Source organism: Dromaius novaehollandiae, chromosome W, assembly GCF_036370855.1.
Source record: "Dromaius novaehollandiae isolate bDroNov1 chromosome W, bDroNov1.hap1, whole genome shotgun sequence".
NCBI classification, from domain to species: Eukaryota; Metazoa; Chordata; class Aves; order Casuariiformes; family Dromaiidae; genus Dromaius; species Dromaius novaehollandiae.
The window spans coordinates 61406569-61424809 of NC_088130.1; the positions used below are offsets into that span (position 1 = coordinate 61406569).

The 18241-nt window shown below is 60.2% G+C and overlaps 6 protein-coding genes across 21 annotated transcripts in view; 1 reads left to right on the forward strand and 5 right to left on the reverse strand.

Annotated features, from left to right (window-relative positions):
- The window catches only part of LOC112982207 (ubiquitin-associated protein 2-like), a 225542-nt gene that overhangs the window by 83943 nt on the left and 123358 nt on the right, over positions 1-18241 (forward strand). The window lies entirely within an intron of this gene.
- On the reverse strand, positions 708-1445 carry LOC135324337 (interferon-like). The gene has a single exon (XM_064500372.1). The coding sequence runs from the start codon at positions 1443-1445 to the stop codon at positions 708-710; it is 738 nt and encodes a 245-aa protein (XP_064356442.1).
- Positions 5023-5669, reverse strand: LOC135324265 (interferon-like). The gene has a single exon (XM_064500150.1). The coding sequence runs from the start codon at positions 5667-5669 to the stop codon at positions 5091-5093; it is 579 nt and encodes a 192-aa protein (XP_064356220.1). The 3' UTR covers positions 5023-5090.
- On the reverse strand, positions 6920-9373 carry LOC135324338 (interferon-like). The gene is made up of 2 exons (XM_064500373.1): positions 8688-9373; positions 6920-6947 (listed from the first exon to the last, which is right to left on the reverse strand). The coding sequence occupies exons 1-2, from the start codon at positions 9371-9373 to the stop codon at positions 6920-6922; spliced, it is 714 nt and encodes a 237-aa protein (XP_064356443.1).
- Positions 13050-13666, reverse strand: LOC135324242 (interferon-like). Its single transcript, XM_064500061.1, has one exon. It carries the CDS (start codon positions 13660-13662, stop codon positions 13084-13086), a length of 579 nt encoding a protein of 192 aa, XP_064356131.1. The 5' UTR covers positions 13663-13666; the 3' UTR covers positions 13050-13083.
- Positions 15840-17372, reverse strand: LOC135324339 (interferon-like). Its single transcript, XM_064500374.1, has 2 exons — positions 16757-17372; positions 15840-15976 (listed from the first exon to the last, which is right to left on the reverse strand). The coding sequence occupies exons 1-2, from the start codon at positions 17370-17372 to the stop codon at positions 15840-15842; spliced, it is 753 nt and encodes a 250-aa protein (XP_064356444.1).

Here is an 18241-nt window from a genome sequence, read left to right on the forward strand (position 1 = left end):
TGTAGTAGTGGGCTGGGCACTGTTTTGCGGGGGCTGCGGTCTCGGCGTGTCGCCTTTGATGTGAAGAGCCGTGGCCCTTGGAGTGTTCCCCCGCCTGCCCCTGGAAGGGTGGTCTTTGCTTGGCCTGCCTGCTTGGTGGCCAGGTCTTGCTGTGGGGTTGTGCTCAAGGGGCTTTGGGGGCCTGTGCTCAAGGGGCTTTGGGGGCCTCTGCTCATGGCAGCACAGAGCAGGCGGAGCGGGCTGTTGGTGAGGGAGAGAGGCTTGCAGAGAGTGGGCTGCAGGAGGGAGGGTCCTTCCTGCCTGCATTTGTGGGTCTTGCCTTTTCCCACGTAGTTTATTCCTGATGACCACCTTTTATTTTTACCAAAGGTCTTTATTTCCATAGAAAGAATAAATACGAAATAAATAAATAAATAAATAAAATGTGTTAATAGATAGTGAGGGGCGGGTGAGAGTCTTTAGCAGTTGGGCTTGGGACCTTTGTGTCCATCAGAGGAGGTCGCAGTGCAGAAGGGATGTCGAACGCGCTGGGTAATAACTGCTGGCCCTTCTGCGCTAGCTTCGCTGCTGTGCCTTGATGTGAGGCGCGTCTGTGCCTTGCTCTAGCTTCCTTTGCATGGAAGTTGAGGGCGTGGGGAGCGCAGGGTGGTGTGGGTGTGCGGGCTGTGCCGCAGCCTGGCTCCCGCGTGGTGGTGGTGCTGCTGGGTTCAGCGCTGTCCTGCCTGTTTCCCAGGCGTCGTGGAGCCCCGTGTGGCAGAGGGCAGAGTGGTGCCGCTGAATCCGAGTGCTGGCTGTAGATGCCTCGCGTGGCTTGGTATCTTCCGGCTGTCATTGGGGACAGTGTTTGGAGGAGGATGGGTTTGGAGGGAGGGAGCCGAGTGGCCTGCCATTCTCCGCGTCAGCTTGTGGATGTGTTGGAAGCAAGTCTGCGCTATGAGGCGGACGTTTTCCCAGGCGCAGGGGCTGTGGTTGTGGGTGCGGAGGAATTTCTGGATGTGGTGGAAGTATCTGGTGATGTTGAGGTTGCGGGGCCCTTGGCTTTTGAAATGCCTGCTGCCAGCTGTGAGGCATTGCTGGAGGTGTTGGATTTGATGCTGAAGCTGGTTGAGGAGCTTGGTTCTGTTGTGCCAGTGCGCGGGGGTGTTTTCTTCGCTGAGAGTGGTGAAGAGGTGGTTGAGGGTGCGGTGGATGGCGGCGGTGGCTTGTTGTGGGTCGTGGATTGCCAGGAGGGTGTCGGGGAAGGGGAGAGGCTCGTCGTGTTGGGCGCAGGATGGAGGCGAGCTGGGAGCCATGTCTTTGAGGAGCTGGAGGCTGTGCCAGTTGAAGGTGCTCTGTTGGGTGCGGAGGTTGGCGCAGCCGAGGGCAGTGGCGAGAGCGGGCAGGAGGAGCAGGAGCACGGGGGTGCCATGCCACAGGCAGGGGTGTCGTGTTGCAGGCGCAGGCATGGTGGTGTGTTTGGTGGTGCGGTGCAGGAGGCTTGTCAGCCTTGGTGGTGTTGGCGAGCGGTGTGCTTGAGGCTGTGCTGTGTGCCTGTCTTTATTTGGTGCGGCATCTTTCCCTTTTCCGTTTTCTAGTTGCGAAGAATTTCCTGCTCTCGTTTTCAGTTTTGGTTGTTGGCTTTGGTGGCTTTTGCGGTGTTTGCGGAAGTGTGCTTGTGGGCCGGCGTGTTTGTGGTGTGTGGGGGAGGTCTGGCTGTTGCCTTGTTGTGTTTGCGTGGGGGATGTGAAAGTGCCCGTGGTGGAGGCCTTTGGGGCAGCTGTGCTGGTGGGGGTGTGTTGGGGTGTTTCCCTTTCGCCTTGCTGTTGTGGTGTGGTGGCCGCTTAGTGCGTTTGAATTTCCCTGCCTCCCCAGCTCTGTTTTCTTGATGTAATGTCCTCGCATTCGTTGTGTTGCTTTTGCTTTCAGGCTGCCGGTTCTTTTTGTTTTCCTGTTAGCGTGTGAGTGCTCTTCGTGCTCTGGGAGTGTTGCCGTGTGCCATATTTTGGGGGAGCGTTGGGTGGCGTGTGGTGCAGCCTGGCACGTTGGGCAGGTTGCATTAGAGGAGGTGGCTCAGGGCTTCATGTAGTTGAGCTTTGAGTGTGTGCCTGGACGAAGGTGCCATAGTTTGTGTGCTGCCCTTTAGTGTGTTTGCGTCCTGCGATGGTTGACGTGTGTGTGTGTGCGCGCGTGCGTGGGTGTTTTGTGCTGCTTGGGGAAGAAATTGTGGTGTTTGCGCTCCTGCCTTTGCGTGTGGTGGTGAGCGTGTGTCCGTGCGAGCGGAGTCTGGCTCTGCCTTCTCTGCCTGCTTGCCTGCAGTGTGCATCGAGAGGCCGAGAATGGCCCTTGGCGGGGATGGTGGTATGGTTCTGTTGGGAAGAGGCGTGGGGAGGTGTGTGGTGCAGGGCAGAGGTGGAAGGAGGGTTGTTCGGAGGGGGTTGTTGGTGTGTGAGGTGTTTGTGCAGCGTGGTGTTGAGAAGGGTGAAAGCTGGAGGGGAGAGGGCATGGCGCCTGTGGGTACCACATTTGAGCGTGCAAGTGTCATTGTGGGAAGGCGTTGGTCGCCGTTTGGAGTGGTAGTGCAGAGTCGGTGCAGAGCTGCAGAGGTGTGAGCTGTGTGGGATGACGGAGAGGTGGTTGGTCAGGTTGTTGAATTGGAGAGGTGGAGCGGAGGGCAAGCGCCTGGGAAGCCCGGAGAGCGTGGGCTGGGGTGGAGGTGGGGTTGTGCTGTGTGTGCAGGGGAGTGTTGAGCGCGTGGAGGTCTGGAGCGGGACAGGTGGCGAAGCAGGCCGGAGTTTGCGGGGCGAGGCTGAGGGGAGAGATGAGGAGAGGTGGTGGTGGAGTGGGGGTGTGCTGCAGGCGTAGTGCTGAAGAGTGAGGGGCAGATGCTGCCTTGCTTTGGGAGGAGGAGAGAGCCGGGGAGTGAGAGGTGCTGGTCGTCCCGGTTGACTTGCAGCCCCCGAGGCTGGAAGTAGGTGCTGGAAGGGACAATAGGGGTGGTTGCCAGGTGTCCTGGGGGTTGCTGGGGCGCGTTGAAGAGAATCTGGTCCCGGTGGTGATGGATGAAGTGCTGTGGCGAGCTGGCGTGTTGGAGCCGCTAGTGAGGCGGAAGGAAGAGGCGTTGGCTGGTGCAAAGGGGTGGGGAAGCGCCTCGGTGTGGCGCGGGGCCACGGAGAGCTGTGTGATCTTCCAGGAGTGCCTGCTGGGAGCCCGTGAATGGTCTGTGGCGATGTGGGGCCCGTGGAGGAGTCGTGGCAGGCGGGCAGTGTGGGTGAAGATGGCGCTGTTGGCCAAGCAAGAGGGGAGAGCAGAGGTGGTGTTGGGAGGGCGAGGAGAGGCTGCTTGGGAGGGGAATGGAGAGCCTGTGTGGGCGTGTAGGGTTGGAGTCAGGCAAGGCCAAGGTGAGGTGGAGCTGGAAGGAGAAGGGTTTCTGCAGGTCGCTGGGTGATCAGCGTCAGGCTAAGGAGAGCATGGGCGCGTGTCTGCCTGGGTACGGGAAGGTAGTGAGAAGGGCTTGGGAAGAGGCTGAGGTCCTGGGAGCCTGTTGTGTGCTGGTTGTTGTTGGTAAGGCTTGTGCTTGGGCCTCGCAAGTGTGTGGGGCTGTTTGGAGAGGCTGTGTGGGAGTGAAGGTGTGCGCACGGGTCGGGGAAGGAAGAGGCGGGGGTCCGTTAAGGCCCTTGGGTGTGCAGGAGTGCCTGTGAGCACATGGGATGCGGCCGTGGGTGTTGAAGGAGGTGTTGGACGTCTTTGGGAGGGCGCTGCGTCTCCCTGTTGCGAGGTGCTTTTGGCCATTGGAGGAGGTCGGTGCCGAGTGGCAAAAGGCAGGCGTTGGTGCCGTGCTGGCGAAGGGCGAGGGGGAGGATGGAGGGAAGCGGAGGCCGTCGAGGCTGCAGGCAGTTGCTGGGCTGTTTCTGGCGGCGGTTTGTCTGGGCGGGTATTTCTGAAGAGCTGAGTGCTGTGGAGGGAGGCAGGCTGCGTTTTGCAAGGGCAGGTGCTGCGTGCCTGGGATGCTGGGTTGGTAGAAGGAGGTGAGCGGTGGTGTTGAGCAGGGTGGAGCAGTGGGTGTTGTATGCGGTGATTTTGGGAAGGCCTTTGACGGAGTCTTGCCTGTTTTGCCTGCTGCCCCATTGGTGAGGTGTGTGCTGCAGCGGTGGAGGAGGAGGTGGGTGTGCGGCGAAGGGGAATGGTGCTGTGGGAAGAGCTGCGGTCAGTGGTGCAGGGCATGGTGTTGGCAGGCAGTAAGTGGTGGGGTGCCTGGCGTCTGGGTGGGTGTTGGGGCCAGAGCTGTTTGCTGCATGTGCTGCCACCGCGGGTGATGGGACGGCTGGCTCTGCGGACGGTTGCGGCGGCCAGCGCCGCAGCAGAGCGGAGCGATGAATGTGCTGGAGGGCAGGGCTGCTGCTGAGCGGGGGGACCTGGAGAGGCGGGAGAAGTAGATGGTGTGGTGGGAAGCTGCTGAAGTTGAAGAAGGGCCAGTGCAAGGTCTTGCGCGTGGGATGGCCTAAGCTGCTGTCCCCGTACAGGAGGCGTCCCAGCCTCCTGTGGACATGGAGGCGAGCACCCCGATGTCCTGCGAGCTGTTTGGAGGAGGGAGTTGGAGCAGGGGACGCCTGGCGGTGGCTTCCCCCTGGAATGATCACGCTATGATTGTGTGAGGTCCGTGGCGCCCGAGTTTTTACAAAAGGTCTTTATTTGCCTCGAATAAATAGCAGAATAAATAGAGCAAAATAATTATGAGAATAAATAGAATAATTTAAATAAATAGGTGTGTGTTTTGGCGGTGAGGGTCTGGGTAAGTTGCTGGCATCAGTTGCTTCCCTTGGTGAGGGGTGTGGGGAGTGCAGAGGGCGAGATGTGTTGGCAGCTCTCCTTGTCGCTGGTTGTCTGTGTTTGCCATCGGTGGGTGGCTCTGTGGGAGCAGGCGTGGGTGTGGGGTGCGTGGGGCGACGTTGGTGCACGGGGTGCTGAAGCGTGGGCGTGCTTGTTCACGGTGCCGCTGGGCTCTGCGCGGTGGTGGTGTTGGTGGTGTTGGGATGGTGTGGGTGTTGTGGGGGGCAGGCGAGGAGGGTGCTGTGGGAGTGATGGGTGCGGGGTGCGTGGGTCCGTGGTTGTGGCTAATCTGCCATGGTGCGGGTGAGGTTGTGGATGTGCTGGAAGCAGGTGTGAGCTTGGAGGCGGACGTTGTCCCAGGCGCAGGGGCTGTGGTGGTGGGTGCGGAGGAAGTCCTGGATGCGCCGGAAGTATCTGGTGATGCTGAGCCAGGGGTTGCGGGGCCCTTGGCTTTTGAAATGGGTGTCGTCGCCAGGGAGGCATTGCTGGAGGTGTTGGATTTGGTCGTGGAGCTGGTTGAGGAGCTGTTGGTGTGCGTGGGTGTCCCAGTGCGCGGGGATGGTTTCATTGCTGAGAGTGGTGAAGAGGTGCTGGAGGATGCGGAGGACGGCGGTGGCGGCTTGTTGTGGGGCGTGGATTGCCAGGAGGGTGTTGGGGAAGGAGAAAGGCTCGTTGTGTTGGGCGCAGGGCTGCGGCGGGCTGGGAGCCATGTCGTTGAGGAGCTGGAGGCTGTGCCAGTTGAAGGTGCTCTGTTGGGTGCGGAGGTTGGCGCAGCCGAGGGCAGTGGCGAGAGCGGGCAGGAGGAGCAGGAGCACGGGGGTGCCATGCCACAGGCAGGGGTGTCGTGTTGCAGGCGCAGGCATGGTGGTGTGTTTGGTGGTGCGGTGCAGGAGGCTTGTCAGCCTTGGTGGTGTTGGCGAGCGGTGTGCTTGAGGCTGTGCTGTGTGCCCGTCTTTATTTGGTGCGGCATCTTTCCCTTTTCCGTTTTCTAGTTGTGAAGAATTTCCTGCTCTCGTTTTCGGTTTTGGTTGTTGGCTTTGGTGGCTTTTGCGGTGTTTGCGGAAGTGCGCTTGTGGGTCCGCGGTGCCTTGGAGGGCGGTGGTTATGCTTGCGTGGTGCTGTGGTTGGTGTTTTGGGGACAGGTGTGTTTGGGGTGGGGTGTCTGGCTGTTGCCTTGTTGTGTTTGCGTGGGGGATGTGAAAGTGCCCGTGGTGGAGGCCTTTGGGGCAGCTGTGCTGGTGGGGGTGTGTTGGGGTGTTTCCCTTTCGCCTTGCCGTTGTGGTGTGGTGGCCGCTTAGTGCGTTTGAATTTCCCTGCCTCCCCAGCTCTGTTTTCTTGATGTAATGTCCTCGCATTCGTTGTGTTGCTTTTGCTTTCAGGCTGCCGGTTCTTTTTGTTTTCCTGTTAGCGTGTGAGTGCTCTTCGTGCTCTGGGAGTGTTGCCGTGTGCCATATTTTGGGGGAGCGTTGGGAGGCGTGTGGTGCAGTCTGGTGTGGCGGGCAGGTTGTTGTAGAGGAGGTGGCTCAGGGCCTCGTGCAGTTGCACTTTACGTATCTGCAGAGATGGAGATTCGCACAGCCTTCCCAACTCATGTTGCGGCGCTCTTTCCCCTTTCTTGTGAAGGTGATAGTAGTTTTTTTTCTTCCTCTTGTTTTTGCCTTTCCCGTGTTCGGACTTGTGCCCTCAACTCTCATGCTGTCTGTTTTTGTGTCGGAGAAGAGTCTGGCTCAGTCGTTGGTGCGTGCTTGCGTGAGGTGTCTGAAGGGAGCAGTAAGGTCTGCCGTGGCCAGGCTTAGGGGAGACTTGTGGTTAGCAGGGACGTCAGGAGGTGTTCAGCGTGCCCTGGGGCTCGCTTGTGCTTCCGAGGGCTCTTGCTGTGTCCCCGAATGTATGTGGTGCCGTGTGTTTCCCTTCCTTGCTCTGCGGCTGCATGCGGTGTGCCGTTTTGCGTTTGTCCTTCTGCATGTCGTTGTAGGGATGGCGAGGTGGTGGAAGTGCATGGCCGTTGTGGCCCTGCCAGCGAGCAAGGAGCGCGGTGTCCTTCGGCCACGCAGTGTTTGACGTGCGGGGGGAGTGCAGAGCAGGCTTAGCTTTGGGGTTGTGCTGGCCTGGCTTAGTTGTGGGGTGGGGGAGGGAAGCAGCTAGGGCAGAGGGAGGCTTTTGGGTTAGTGGTGGCCCTGGTGTTTGGAGGGCGATGGAAGAGCTGGTGCCTGGGCAGCCCTCTTGGCGTGGTCCGCTGCTGTTGCGCTGCTCTGTGCTTGCTGGGTAGGAGAGGCCCTCGTTGTAGGCGCGGGTGGTGGTGTTTGGGGGATGTTGCTTTTTGCTTGCTGAGGACGTGCTGGGATGAAGAAAGGCAGCACTAGCGTGCTCTGTGCTGCGAGGCAGGTGCCCAGTTGGCCCCGTGGTTGCTGGTGTGTGAGCTGTGGCGTGAGTGGGAGAGGCCTGGAGGGGCCCTGGTGCTTGTAGCTGTGGAGGCGCTGCTGGGTGCCCTGCTGCTGTTTTGTGTGGCCTTTGGGGCTCTTCCTGGGGGACCTGGTAGCCTCAGGGTGCCGCTGCTTGTGTAAACGCCACTGCAGGCTTTGATGGGTGCCCTGGTGGCTTCTTGGGGGCGAGCCTTGTGGGTGGTGTGGCGTGGCGGAAAGCTTTGTGTGTCGGCGAGAGGTTTGGTTGTGATGGAGGGGTGGTTTGTGGGTGTGGGGTGTAAGTGTGTGTGGGTGTGGTGCCTTGTGTCTGGGAGAGGGTTGGGAAGGGAGCGGGAGTGTGTTGGGAGGTGAGGAGAGCTTGGGGCAGGCGGTGTTGAGGTGGTGAGTTGTGGAGGCTGCGGGATGGTTGTTGGGCAAGGGCAGGAGCAGTGAAGGAGCGGAGGGAGCAGAGCCTTGCGCTGTGGCCCGTGTTGGGTGGGGTGGGCGGGGTGGGCTTGAGGCGTGAGAGCCGCGTGGCTCGGCAGGCCCCGGGTTGGTTTGTGTTGGGAACCGCGTTGCGGGACGGGCGTGACGTTGAGCATGTGGGTGCAGGCCCCCGTGAGCGTGTGGCTTCAGTGGGAGAGCCCTGGGGGCTTGGAGGGCTGCGGTGGCATGTAGGGGTGAGGGTGAAGCTGTTCTCAGCCCTCTCGCAGGCTTGTAGTAGTGGGCTGGGCACTGTTTTGCGGGGGCTGCAGTCTCGGGTTGTCGCCTTTGATGTGAAGAGCCGTGGCCCTTGGAGTGTTCCCCCGCCTGCCCCTGGAAGGGTGGTCTTTGCTCGGCCTGCCTGCTTGGTGGCCAGGTCTTGCTGTGGGGTTGTGCTCAAGGGGCTTTGGGGGCCTGTGCTCAAGGGGCTTTGGGGGCCTCTGCTCATGGCAGCACAGAGCAGGCGGAGCGGGCTGTTGGTGAGGGAGAGAGGCTTGCAGAGAGTGGGCTGCAGGAGGGAGGGTCCTTCCTGCCTGCATTTGTGGGTCTTGCCTTTTCCCACGTAGTTTATTCCTGATGACCACCTTTTATTTTTACCAAAGGTCTTTATTTCCATAGAAAGAATAAATACGAAATAAATAAATAAATAAATAAATAAAATGTGTTAATAGATAGTGAGGGGCGGGTGAGAGTCTTTAGCAGTTGGGCTTGGGACCTTTGTGTCCATCAGAGGAGGTCGCAGTGCAGAAGGGATGTCGAACGCGCTGGGTAATAACTGCTGGCCCTTCTGCGCTAGCTTCGCTGCTGTGCCTTGATGTGAGGCGCGTCTGTGCCTTGCTCTAGCTTCCTTTGCATGGAAGTTGAGGGCGTGGGGAGCGCAGGGTGGTGTGGGTGTGCGGGCTGTGCCGCAGCCTGGCTCCCGCGTGGTGGTGGTGCTGCTGGGTTCAGCGCTGTCCTGCCTGTTTCCCAGGCGTCGTGGAGCCCCGTGTGGCAGAGGGCAGAGTGGTGCCGCTGAATCCGAGTGCTGGCTGTAGATGCCTCGCGTGGCTTGGTGTCTTCTGGCTGTCATTGGGGACAGTGTTTGGAGGAGGATGGGTTTGGAGGGAGGGAGCCGAGTGGCCTGCCATTCTCCGCGTCAGCTTGTGGATGTGTTGGAAGCAAGTCTGCGCTATGAGGCGGACGTTTTCCCAGGCGCAGGGGCTGTGGTTGTGGGTGCGGAGGAATTTCTGGATGTGGTGGAAGTATCTGGTGATGTTGAGGTTGCGGGGCCCTTGGCTTTTGAAATGCCTGCTGCCAGCTGTGAGGCATTGCTGGAGGTGTTGGATTTGATGCTGAAGCTGGTTGAGGAGCTTGGTTCTGTTGTGCCAGTGCGCGGGGGTGTTTTCTTCGCTGAGAGTGGTGAAGAGGTGGTTGAGGGTGCGGAGGATGGCGGCGGTGGCTTGTTGTGGGTCGTGGATTGCCAGGAGGGTGTCGGGGAAGGGGAGAGGCTCGTCGTGTTGGGCGCAGGATGGAGGCGAGCTGGGAGCCATGTCTTTGAGGAGCTGGAGGCTGTGCCAGTTGAAGGTGCTCTGTTGGGTGCGGAGGTTGGCGCAGCCGAGGGCAGTGGCGAGAGCGGGCAGGAGGAGCAGGAGCACGGGGGTGCCATGCCACAGGCAGGGGTGTCGTGTTGCAGGCGCAGGCATGGTGGTGTGTTCGGTTGCGCGGTGGTGCGGTGCAGGAGGCTTGTCAGCCTTGGTGGTGTTGGCGAGCGGTGTGCTTGAGGCTGTGCTGTGTGCCTGTCTTTATTTGGTGCGGCATCTTTCCCTTTTCCGTTTTCTAGTTGCGAAGAATTTCCTGCTCTCGTTTTCGGTTTTGGTTGTTGGCTTTGGTGGCTTTTGCGGTGTTTGCGGAAGTGCGCTTGTGGGTCTGCGGTGCCTTGGAGGGCGGTGGTGGTGCTTGTGTGGTGCTGTGGTTGGTGTTTTGGGGGCCGGCGTGTTTGTGGTGTGTGGGGGAGGTCTGGCTGTTGCCTTGTTGTGTTTGCATGGGGGATGTGAAAGTGCCCGTGGTGGAGGCCTTTGGGGCAGCTGTGCTGGTGGGGGTGTGTTGGAGTGTTTCCCTTTCGCCTTGCCGTTGTGGTGTGGTGGCCGCTTAGTGCGTTTGAATTTCCCTGCCTCCCCAGCTCTGTTTTCTTGATGTAATGTCCTCGCATTCGTTGTGTTGCTTTTGCTTTCAGGCTGCCGGTTCTTTTTGTTTTCCTGTTAGCGTGTGAGTGCTCTTCGTGCTCTGGGAGTGTTGCCGTGTGCCATATTTTGGGGGAGCGTTGGGAGGCGTGTGGTGCAGCCTGGCGCGTTGGGCAGGTTGCGTTAGAGGAGGTGGCTCAGGGCTTCGTGCAGTTGAGCTTTGAGTGTGTGCCTGGACGAAGGTGCCATAGTTTGTGTGCTGCCCTTTAGTGTGTTTGCGTCCCGCGATGGTTGGCGTGTGTGTGTGTGCGCGCGTGCGTGGGTGTTTTGTGCTGCTTGGGGAAGAAATTGTGGTGTTTGCGCTCCTGCCTTTGCGTGTGGTGGTGAGCGTGTGTCCGTGCGAGCGGAGTCTGGCTCTGCCTTCTCTGCCTGCTTGCCTGCAGTGTGCATCGAGAGGCCGAGAATGGCCCTTGGCGGGGATGGTGGTATGGTTCTGTTGGGAAGAGGCGTGGGGAGGTGTGTGGTGCAGGGCAGAGGTGGAAGGAGGGTTGTTCGGAGGGGGTTGTTGGTGTGTGAGGTGTTTGTGCAGCGTGGTGTTGAGAAGGGTGAAAGCTGGAGGGGAGAGGGCATGGCGCCTGTGGGTACCACATTTGAGCGTGCAAGTGTCATTGTGGGAAGGCGTTGGTCGCCGTTTGGAGTGGTAGTGCAGAGTCGGTGCAGAGCTGCAGAGGTGTGAGCTGTGTGGGATGACGGAGAGGTGGTTGGTCAGGTTGTTGGAGAGGTGGAGCGGAGGGCAAGCGCCTGGGAAGCCCGGAGAGCGTGGGCTGGGGTGGAGGTGGGGTTGTGCTGTGTGTGCAGGGGAGTGTTGAGCGCGTGGAGGTCTGGAGCGGGACAGGTGGCGAAGCAGGCCGGAGTTTGCGGGGCGAGGCTGAGGGGAGAGATGAGGAGAGGTGGTGGTGGAGTGGGGGTGTGCTGCAGGCGTAGTGCTGAAGAGTGAGGGGCAGATGCTGCCTTGCTTTGGGAGGAGGAGAGAGCCAGGGAGTGAGAGGTGCTGGTCGTCCCGGTTGACTTGCAGCCCCCGAGTAGGTGCTGGAAGGGACAATAGGGGTGGTTGCCAGGTGTCCTGGGGGTTGCTGGGGCGCGTTGAAGAGAATCTGGTCCCGGTGGTGATGGATGAAGTGCTGTGGCGAGCTGGCGTGTTGGAGCCGCTAGTGAGGCGGAAGGAAGAGGCGTTGGCTGGTGCAAAGGGGTGGGGAAGCGCCTCGGTGTGGCGCGGGGCCACGGAGAGCTGTGTGATCTTCCAGGAGCGCCTGCTGGGAGCCCGTGAATGGTCTGTGGCGATGTGGGGCCTGTGGAGGAGTCGTGGCAGGCGGGCAGTGTGGGTGAAGATGGCGCTGTTGGCCAAGCAAGAGGGGAGAGCAGAGGTGGTGTTGGGAGGGCGAGGAGAGGCTGCTTGGGAGGGGAATGGAGAGCCTGTGTGGGCGTGTAGGGTTGGAGTCAGGCAAGGCCAAGGTGAGGTGGAGCTGGAAGGAGAAGGGTTTCTGCAGGTCGCTGGGTGATCAGTGTCAGGCTAAGGAGAGCATGGGCGCGTGTCTGCCTGGGTACGGGAAGGTAGTGAGAAGGGCTTGGGAAGAGGCTGAGGTCCTGGGAGCCTGTTGTGTGCTGGTTGTTGTTGGTAAGGCTTGTGCTTGGGCCTCGCAAGTGTGTGGGGCTGTTTGGAGAGGCTGTGTGGGAGTGAAGGTGTGCGCACGGGTCGGGGAAGGAAGAGGCGGGGGTCCGTTAAGGCCCTTGGGTGTGCAGGAGTGCCTGTGAGCACATGGGATGCGGCCGTGGGTGTTGAAGGAGGTGTTGGACGTCTTTGGGAGGGCGCTGCGTCTCCCTGTTGCGAGGTGCTTTTGGCCATTGGAGGAGGTCGGTGCCGAGTGGCAAAAGGCAGGCGTTGGTGCCGTGCTGGCGAAGGGCGAGGGGGAGGATGGAGGGAAGCGGAGGCCGTCGAGGCTGCAGGCAGTTGCTGGGCTGTTTCTGGCGGCGGTTTGTCTGGGCGGGTATTTCTGAAGAGCTGAGTGCTGTGGAGGGAGGCAGGCTGCGTTTTGCAAGGGCAGGTGCTGCGTGCCTGGGATGCTGGGTTGGTAGAAGGAGGTGAGCGGTGGTGTTGAGCAGGGTGGAGCAGTGGGTGTTGTATGCGGTGATTTTGGGAAGGCCTTTGACGGAGTCTTGCCTGTTTTGCCTGCTGCCCCATTGGTGAGGTGTGTGCTGCAGCGGTGGAGGAGGAGGTGGGTGTGCGGCGAAGGGGAATGGTGCTGTGGGAAGAGCTGCGGTCAGTGGTGCAGGGCATGGTGTTGGCAGGCAGTAAGTGGTGGGGTGCCTGGCGTCTGGGTGGGTGTTGGGGCCAGAGCTGTTTGCTGCGTGTGCTGCCACCGCGGGTGATGGGACGGCTGGCTCTGCGGACGGTTGCGGCGGCCAGCGCCGCAGCGGAGCGGAGCGATGAATGTGCTGGAGGGCAGGGCTGCTGCTGAGCGGGGGGACCTGGAGAGGCGGGAGAAGTAGATGGTGTGGTGGGAAGCTGCTGAAGTTGAAGAAGGGCCAGTGCAAGGTCTTGCGCGTGGGATGGCCTAAGCCGCTGTCCCCGTACAGGAGGCGTCCCAGCCTCCTGTGGGCATGGAGGCGAGCACCCCGATGTCCTGCGAGCTGTTTGGAGGAGGGAGTTGGAGCAGGGGACGCCTGGCGGTGGCTTCCCCCTGGAATGATCACGCTATGATTGTGTGAGGTCCGTGGCGCCCGAGTTTTTACAAAAGGTCTTTATTTGCCTCGAATAAATAGCAGAATAAATAGAGCAAAACAATTATGAGAATAAATAGAATAATTTAAATAAATAGGTGTGTGTTTTGGCGGTGAGGGTCTGGGTAAGTTGCTGGCGTCAGTTGCTTCCCTTGGTGAGGGGTGTGGGGAGTGCAGAGGGCGAGATGTGTTGGCAGCTCTCCTTGTCGCTGGTTGTCTGTGTTTGCCATCGGTGGGTGGCTCTGTGGGAGCAGGCGTGGGTGTGGGGTGCGTGGGGCGACGTTGGTGCACGGGGTGCTGAAGCGTGGGCGTGCTTGTTCACGGTGCCGCTGGGCTCTGCGCGGTGGTGGTGTTGGTGGTGTTGGTGGTGTTGGGATGGTGTGGGTGTTGTGGGGGCAGGCGAGGAGGGTGCTGTGGGAGTGATGGGTGCGGGGTGCGTGGGTCCGTGGTTGTGGCTAATCTGCCATGGTGCGGGTGAGGTGGTGGATGCGCTGGAAGCAGGTGTGAGCTTGGAGGCGGACGTTGTCCCAGGCGCAGGGGCTGTGGTGGTGGGTGCGGAGGAAGTCCTGGATGCGCCGGAAGTATCTGGTGATGCTGAGCCATGGGTTGCGGGGCCCTTGGCTTTTGAAATGGGTGTCGTCGCCAGGGAGGCATTGCTGGAGGTGTTGGATTTGGTCGTGGAGCTGGTTGAGGAGCTGTTGGTGTGCGTGGGTGTCCCAGTGCGCGGGGATGGTTTCATTGCTGAGAGTGGTGAAGAGGTGCTGGAGGATGCGGAGGACGGCGGTGGCGGCTTGTTGTGGGGCGTGGATTGCCAGGAGGGTGTTGGGGAAGGAGAAAGGCTCGTTGTGTTGGGCGCAGGGCTGCGGCGGGCTGGGAGCCATGTCGTTGAGGAGCTGGAAGCTGTGCCAGTTGAAGGTGCTCTGTTGGGTGCGGAGGTTGGCGCAGCCGAGGGCAGTGGCGAGAGCGGGCAGGAGGAGCAGGAGCACGGGGGTGCCATGCCACAGGCAGGGGTGTCGTGTTGCAGGCGCAGGCATGGTGGCGTGTTTGGTGGTGCGGTGCAGGAGGCTTGTCAGCCTTGGTGGTGTTGGCGAGCGGTGTGCTTGAGGCTGTGCTGTGTGCGCGTCTTTATTTGGTGCGGCATCTTTCCCTTTTCCGTTTTCTAGTTGCGAAGAATTTCCTGCTCTCGTTTTCAGTTTTGGTTGTTGGCTTTGGTGGCTTTTGCGGTGTTTGCGGAAGTGTGCTTGTGGGTCCGCGGTGCCTTGGAGGGCGGTGGTGGTGCTTGTGTGGTGCTGTGGTTGGTGTTTTGGGGGCCGGCGTGTTTGTGGTGTGTGGGGGAGGTCTGGCTGTTGCCTTGTTGTGTTTGCGTGGGGGATGTGAAAGTGCCCGTGGTGGAGGCCTTTGGGGCAGCTGTGCTGGTGGGGGTGTGTTGGGGTGTTTCCCTTTCGCCTTGCCGGTGTGGTGTGGTGGCCGCTTAGTGCGTTTGAATTTCCCTGCCTCCCCAGCTCTGTTTTCTTGATGTAATGTCCTCGCATTCGTTGTGTTGCTTTTGCTTTCAGGCTGCTGGTTCTTTTTGTTTTCCCGTTAGCGTGTGAGTGCTCTTCGTGCTCTGGGAGTGTTGCCGTGTGCCGTATTTTGGGGGAGCGTTGGGAGGCGTGTGGTGCAGCCTGGTGCGGCGGGCAGGTTGTTGTAGAGGAGGTGGCTCAGGGCCTCGTGCAGTTGCACTTTACGTATCTGCAGAGATGGAGATTCGCACAGCCTCCCCAACTCATGTTGCGGCGCTCTTTCCCCTTTCTTGTGAAGGTGATAGTAGTTTTTTTTCTTCCTCTTGTTTTTGCCTTTCCCGTGTTCGGACTTGTGCCCTCAACTCTCATGCTGTCTGTTTTTGTGTCGGAGAAGAGTCTGGCTCAGTCGTTGGTGCGTGCTTGCGTGAGGTGTCTGAAGGGAGCAGTAAGGTCTGCCGTGGCCAGGCTTAGGGGAGACTTGTGGTTAGCAGGGACGTCAGGAGGTGTTCAGCGTGCCCTGGGGCTCGCTTGTGCTTCCGAGGGCTCTTGCTGTGTCCCCGAATGTATGTGGTGCCGTGTGTTTCCCTTCCTTGCTCTGCGGCTGCATGCGGTGTGCCGTTTTGCGTTTGTCCTTCTGCATGTCGTTGTAGGGATGGCGAGGTGGTGGAAGTGCATGGCCGTTGTGGCCCTGCCAGCGAGCAAGGAGCGCGGTGTCCTTCGGCCACGCAGTGTTTGACGTGCGGGGGGAGTGCAGAGCAGGCTTAGCTTTGGGGTTGTGCTGGCCTGGCTTAGTTGTGGGGTGGGGGAGGGAAGCAGCTAGGGCAGAGGGAGGCTTTTGGGTTAGTGGTGGCCCTGGTGTTTGGAGGGCGATGGAAGAGCTGGTGCCTGGGCAGCCCTCTTGGCGTGGTCTGCTGCTGTTGCGCTGCTCTGTGCTTGCTGGGTAGGAGAGGCCCTCGTTGTAGGCGCGGGTGGTGGTGTTTGGGGGATGTTGCCTTTTGCTTGCTGAGGACGTGCTGGGATGAAGAAAGGCAGCACTAGCGTGCTCTGTGCTGCGAGGCAGGTGCCCAGTTGGCCCCGTGGTTGCTGGTGTGTGAGCTGTGGCGTGAGTGGGAGAGGCCTGGAGGGGCCCTGCTGCTTGTAGCTGTGGAGGCGCTGCTGGGTGCCCTGCTGCTGTTTTGTGTGGCCTTTGGGGCTCTTCCTGGGGGACCTGGTAGCCTCAGGGTGCCGCTGCTTGTGTAAACGCCACTGCAGGCTTTGATGGGTGCCCTGGTGGCTTCTTGGGGGCGAGCCTTGTGGGTGGTGTGGCGTGGCGGAAAGCTTTGTGTGTCGGCGAGAGGTTTGGTTGTGATGGAGGGGTGGTTTGTGGGTGTGGGGTGTAAGTGTGTGTGGGTGTGGTGCCTTGTGTCTGGGAGAGGGTTGGGAAGGGAGCGGGAGTGTGTTGGGAGGTGAGGAGAGCTTGGGGCAGGCGGTGTTGAGGTGGTGAGTTGTGGAGGCTGCGGGATGGTTGTTGGGCAAGGGCAGGAGCAGTGAAGGAGCGGAGGGAGCAGAGCCTTGCGCTGTGGCCCGTGTTGGGTGGGGTGGGCGGGGTGGGCTTGAGGCGTGAGAGCCGCGTGGCTCGGCAGGCCCCGGGTTGGTTTGTGTTGGGAACCGCGTTGCGGGACGGGCGTGACGTTGAGCATGTGGGTGCAGGCCCCCGTGAGCGTGTGGCTTCAGTGGGAGAGCCCTGGGGGCTTGGAGGGCTGCGGTGGCATGTAGGGGTGAGGGTGAAGCTGTTCGCAGCCCTCTCGCAGGCTTGTAGTAGTGGGCTGGGCACTGTTTTGCGGGGGCTGCAGTCTCGGGTTGTCGCCTTTGATGTGAAGAGCCGTGGCCCTTGGAGTGTTCCCCCGCCTGCCCCTGGAAGGGTGGTCTTTGCTCGGCCTGCCTGCTTGGTGGCCAGGTCTTGCTGTGGGGTTGTGCTCAAGGGGCTTTGGGGGCCTGTGCTCAAGGGGCTTTGGGGGCCTCTGCTCATGGCAGCACAGAGCAGGCGGAGCGGGCTGTTGGTGAGGGAGAGAGGCTTGCAGAGAGTGGGCTGCAGGAGGGAGGGTCCTTCCTGCCTGCATTTGTGGGTCTTGCCTTTTCCCACGTAGTTTATTCCTGATGACCACCTTTTATTTTTACCAAAGGTCTTTATTTCCATAGAAAGAATAAATACGAAATAAATAAATAAATAAATAAATAAAATGTGTTAATAGATAGTGAGGGGCGGGTGAGAGTCTTTAGCAGTTGGGCTTGGGACCTTTGTGTCCATCAGAGGAGGTCGCAGTGCAGAAGGGATGTCGAACGCGCTGGGTAATAACTGCTGGCCCTTCTGCGCTAGCTTCGCTGCTGTGCCTTGATGTGAGGCGCGTCTGTGCCTTGCTCTAGCTTCCTTTGCATGGAAGTTGAGGGCGTGGGGAGCGCAGGGTGGTGTGGGTGTGCGGGCTGTGCCGCAGCCTGGCTCCCGCGTGGTGGTGGTGCTGCTGGGTTCAGCGCTGTCCTGCCTGTTTCCCAGGCGTCGTGGAGCCCCGTGTGGCAGAGGGCAGAGTGGTGCCGCTGAATCCGAGTGCTGGCTGTAGATGCCTCTCGTGGCTTGGTGTCTTCTGGCTGTCATTGGGGACAGTGTTTGGAGGAGGATGGGTTTGGAGGGAGGGAGCCGAGTGGCCTGCCATTCTCCGCGTCAGCTTGTGGATGTGTTGGAAGCAAGTCTGCGCTATGAGGCGGACGTTTTCCCAGGCGCAGGGGCTGTGGTTGTGGGTGCGGAGGAATTTCTGGATGTGGTGGAAGTATCTGGTGATGTTGAGGTTGCGGGGCCCTTGGCTTTTGAAATGCCTGCTGCCAGCTGTGAGGCATTGCTGGAGGTGTTGGATTTGATGCTGAAGCTGGTTGAGGAGCTTGGTTCTGTTGTGCCAGTGCGCGGGGGTGTTTTCTTCGCTGAGAGTGGTGAAGAGGTGGTTGAGGGTGCGGAGGATGGCGGCGGTGGCTTGTTGTGGGTCGTGGATTGCCAGGAGGGTGTCGGGGAAGGGGAGAGGCTTGTCGTGTTGGGCGCAGGATGGAGGCGAGCTGGGAGCCATGTCTTTGAGGAGCTGGAGGCTGTGCCAGTTGAAGGTGCTCTGTTGGGTGCGGAGGTTGGCGCAGCCGAGGGCAGTGGCGAGAGCGGGCAGGAGGAGCAGGAGCACGGGGGTGCCATGCCACAGGCAGGGGTGTCGTGTTGCAGGCGCAGGCATGGTGGTGTGTTCGGTTGCGCGGTGGTGCGGTGCAGGAGGCTTGTCAGCCTTGGTGGTGTTGGCGAGCGGTGTGCTTGAGGCTGTGCTGTGTGCGCGTCTTTATTTGGTGCGGCATCTTTCCCTTTTCCGTTTTCTAGTTGCGAAGAATTTCCTGCTCTCGTTTTCGGTTTTGGTTGTTGGCTTTGGTGGCTTTTGCGGTGTTTGCGGAAGTGCGCTTGTGGGTCTGCGGTGCCTTGGAGGGCGGTGGTGGTGCTTGTGTGGTGCTGTGGTTGGTGTTTTGGGGGCCGGCGTGTTTGTGGTGTGTGGGGGAGGTCTGGCTGTTGCCTTGTTGTGTTTGCGTGGGGGATGTGAAAGTGCCCGTGGTGGAGGCCTTTGGGGCAGCTGTGCTGGTGGGGGTGTGTTGGGGTGTTTCCCTTTCGCCTTGCCGTTGTGGTGTGGTGGCCGCTTAGTGCGTTTGAATTTCCCTGCCTCCCCAGCTCTGTTTTCTTGATGTAATGTCCTCGCATTCGTTGTGTTGCTTTTGCTTTCAGGCTGCCGGTTCTTTTTGTTTTCCTGTTAGCGTGTGAGTGCTCTTCGTGCTCTGGGAGTGTTGCCGTGTGCCATATTTTGGGGGAGCGTTGGGAGGCGTGTGGTGCAGCCTGGCGCGTTGGGCAGGTTGCGTTAGAGGAGGTGGCTCAGGGCTTCGTGCAGTTGAGCTTTGAGTGTGTGCCTGGACGAAGGTGCCATAGTTTGTGTGCTGCCCTTTAGTGTGATTGCGTCCCGCGATGGTTGGCGTGTGTGTGTGTGTGCGCGCGTGCGTGGGTGTTTTGTGCTGCTTGGGGAAGAAATTGTGGTGTTTGCGCTCCTGCCTTTGCGTGTGGTGGTGAGCG

Coding starts and splice junctions, on each gene's coding strand:
- LOC135324337 (XM_064500372.1), bottom strand. CDS start 1,445: ATGCCTGCGCCTGCAACACGACACCCCTGCCTGTGGCATGGCACCCCC.
- LOC135324265 (XM_064500150.1), bottom strand. CDS start 5,669: ATGCCTGCGCCTGCAACACGACACCCCTGCCTGTGGCATGGCACCCCC.
- LOC135324338 (XM_064500373.1), bottom strand. CDS start 9,373: ATGCCTGCGCCTGCAACACGACACCCCTGCCTGTGGCATGGCACCCCC. Junction 6,948..8,687: donor TTCAGCGGCACCACTCTGCC/CTCTGCCACACG, acceptor CCTCTGCCCTAG/CTGCTTCCCTCCCCCACCCC.
- LOC135324242 (XM_064500061.1), bottom strand. CDS start 13,662: ATGCCTGCGCCTGCAACACGACACCCCTGCCTGTGGCATGGCACCCCC.
- LOC135324339 (XM_064500374.1), bottom strand. CDS start 17,372: ATGCCTGCGCCTGCAACACGACACCCCTGCCTGTGGCATGGCACCCCC. Junction 15,977..16,756: donor TCCAAACACTGTCCCCAATG/ACAGCCAGAAGA, acceptor TTCACATCAAAG/GCGACAACCCGAGACTGCAG.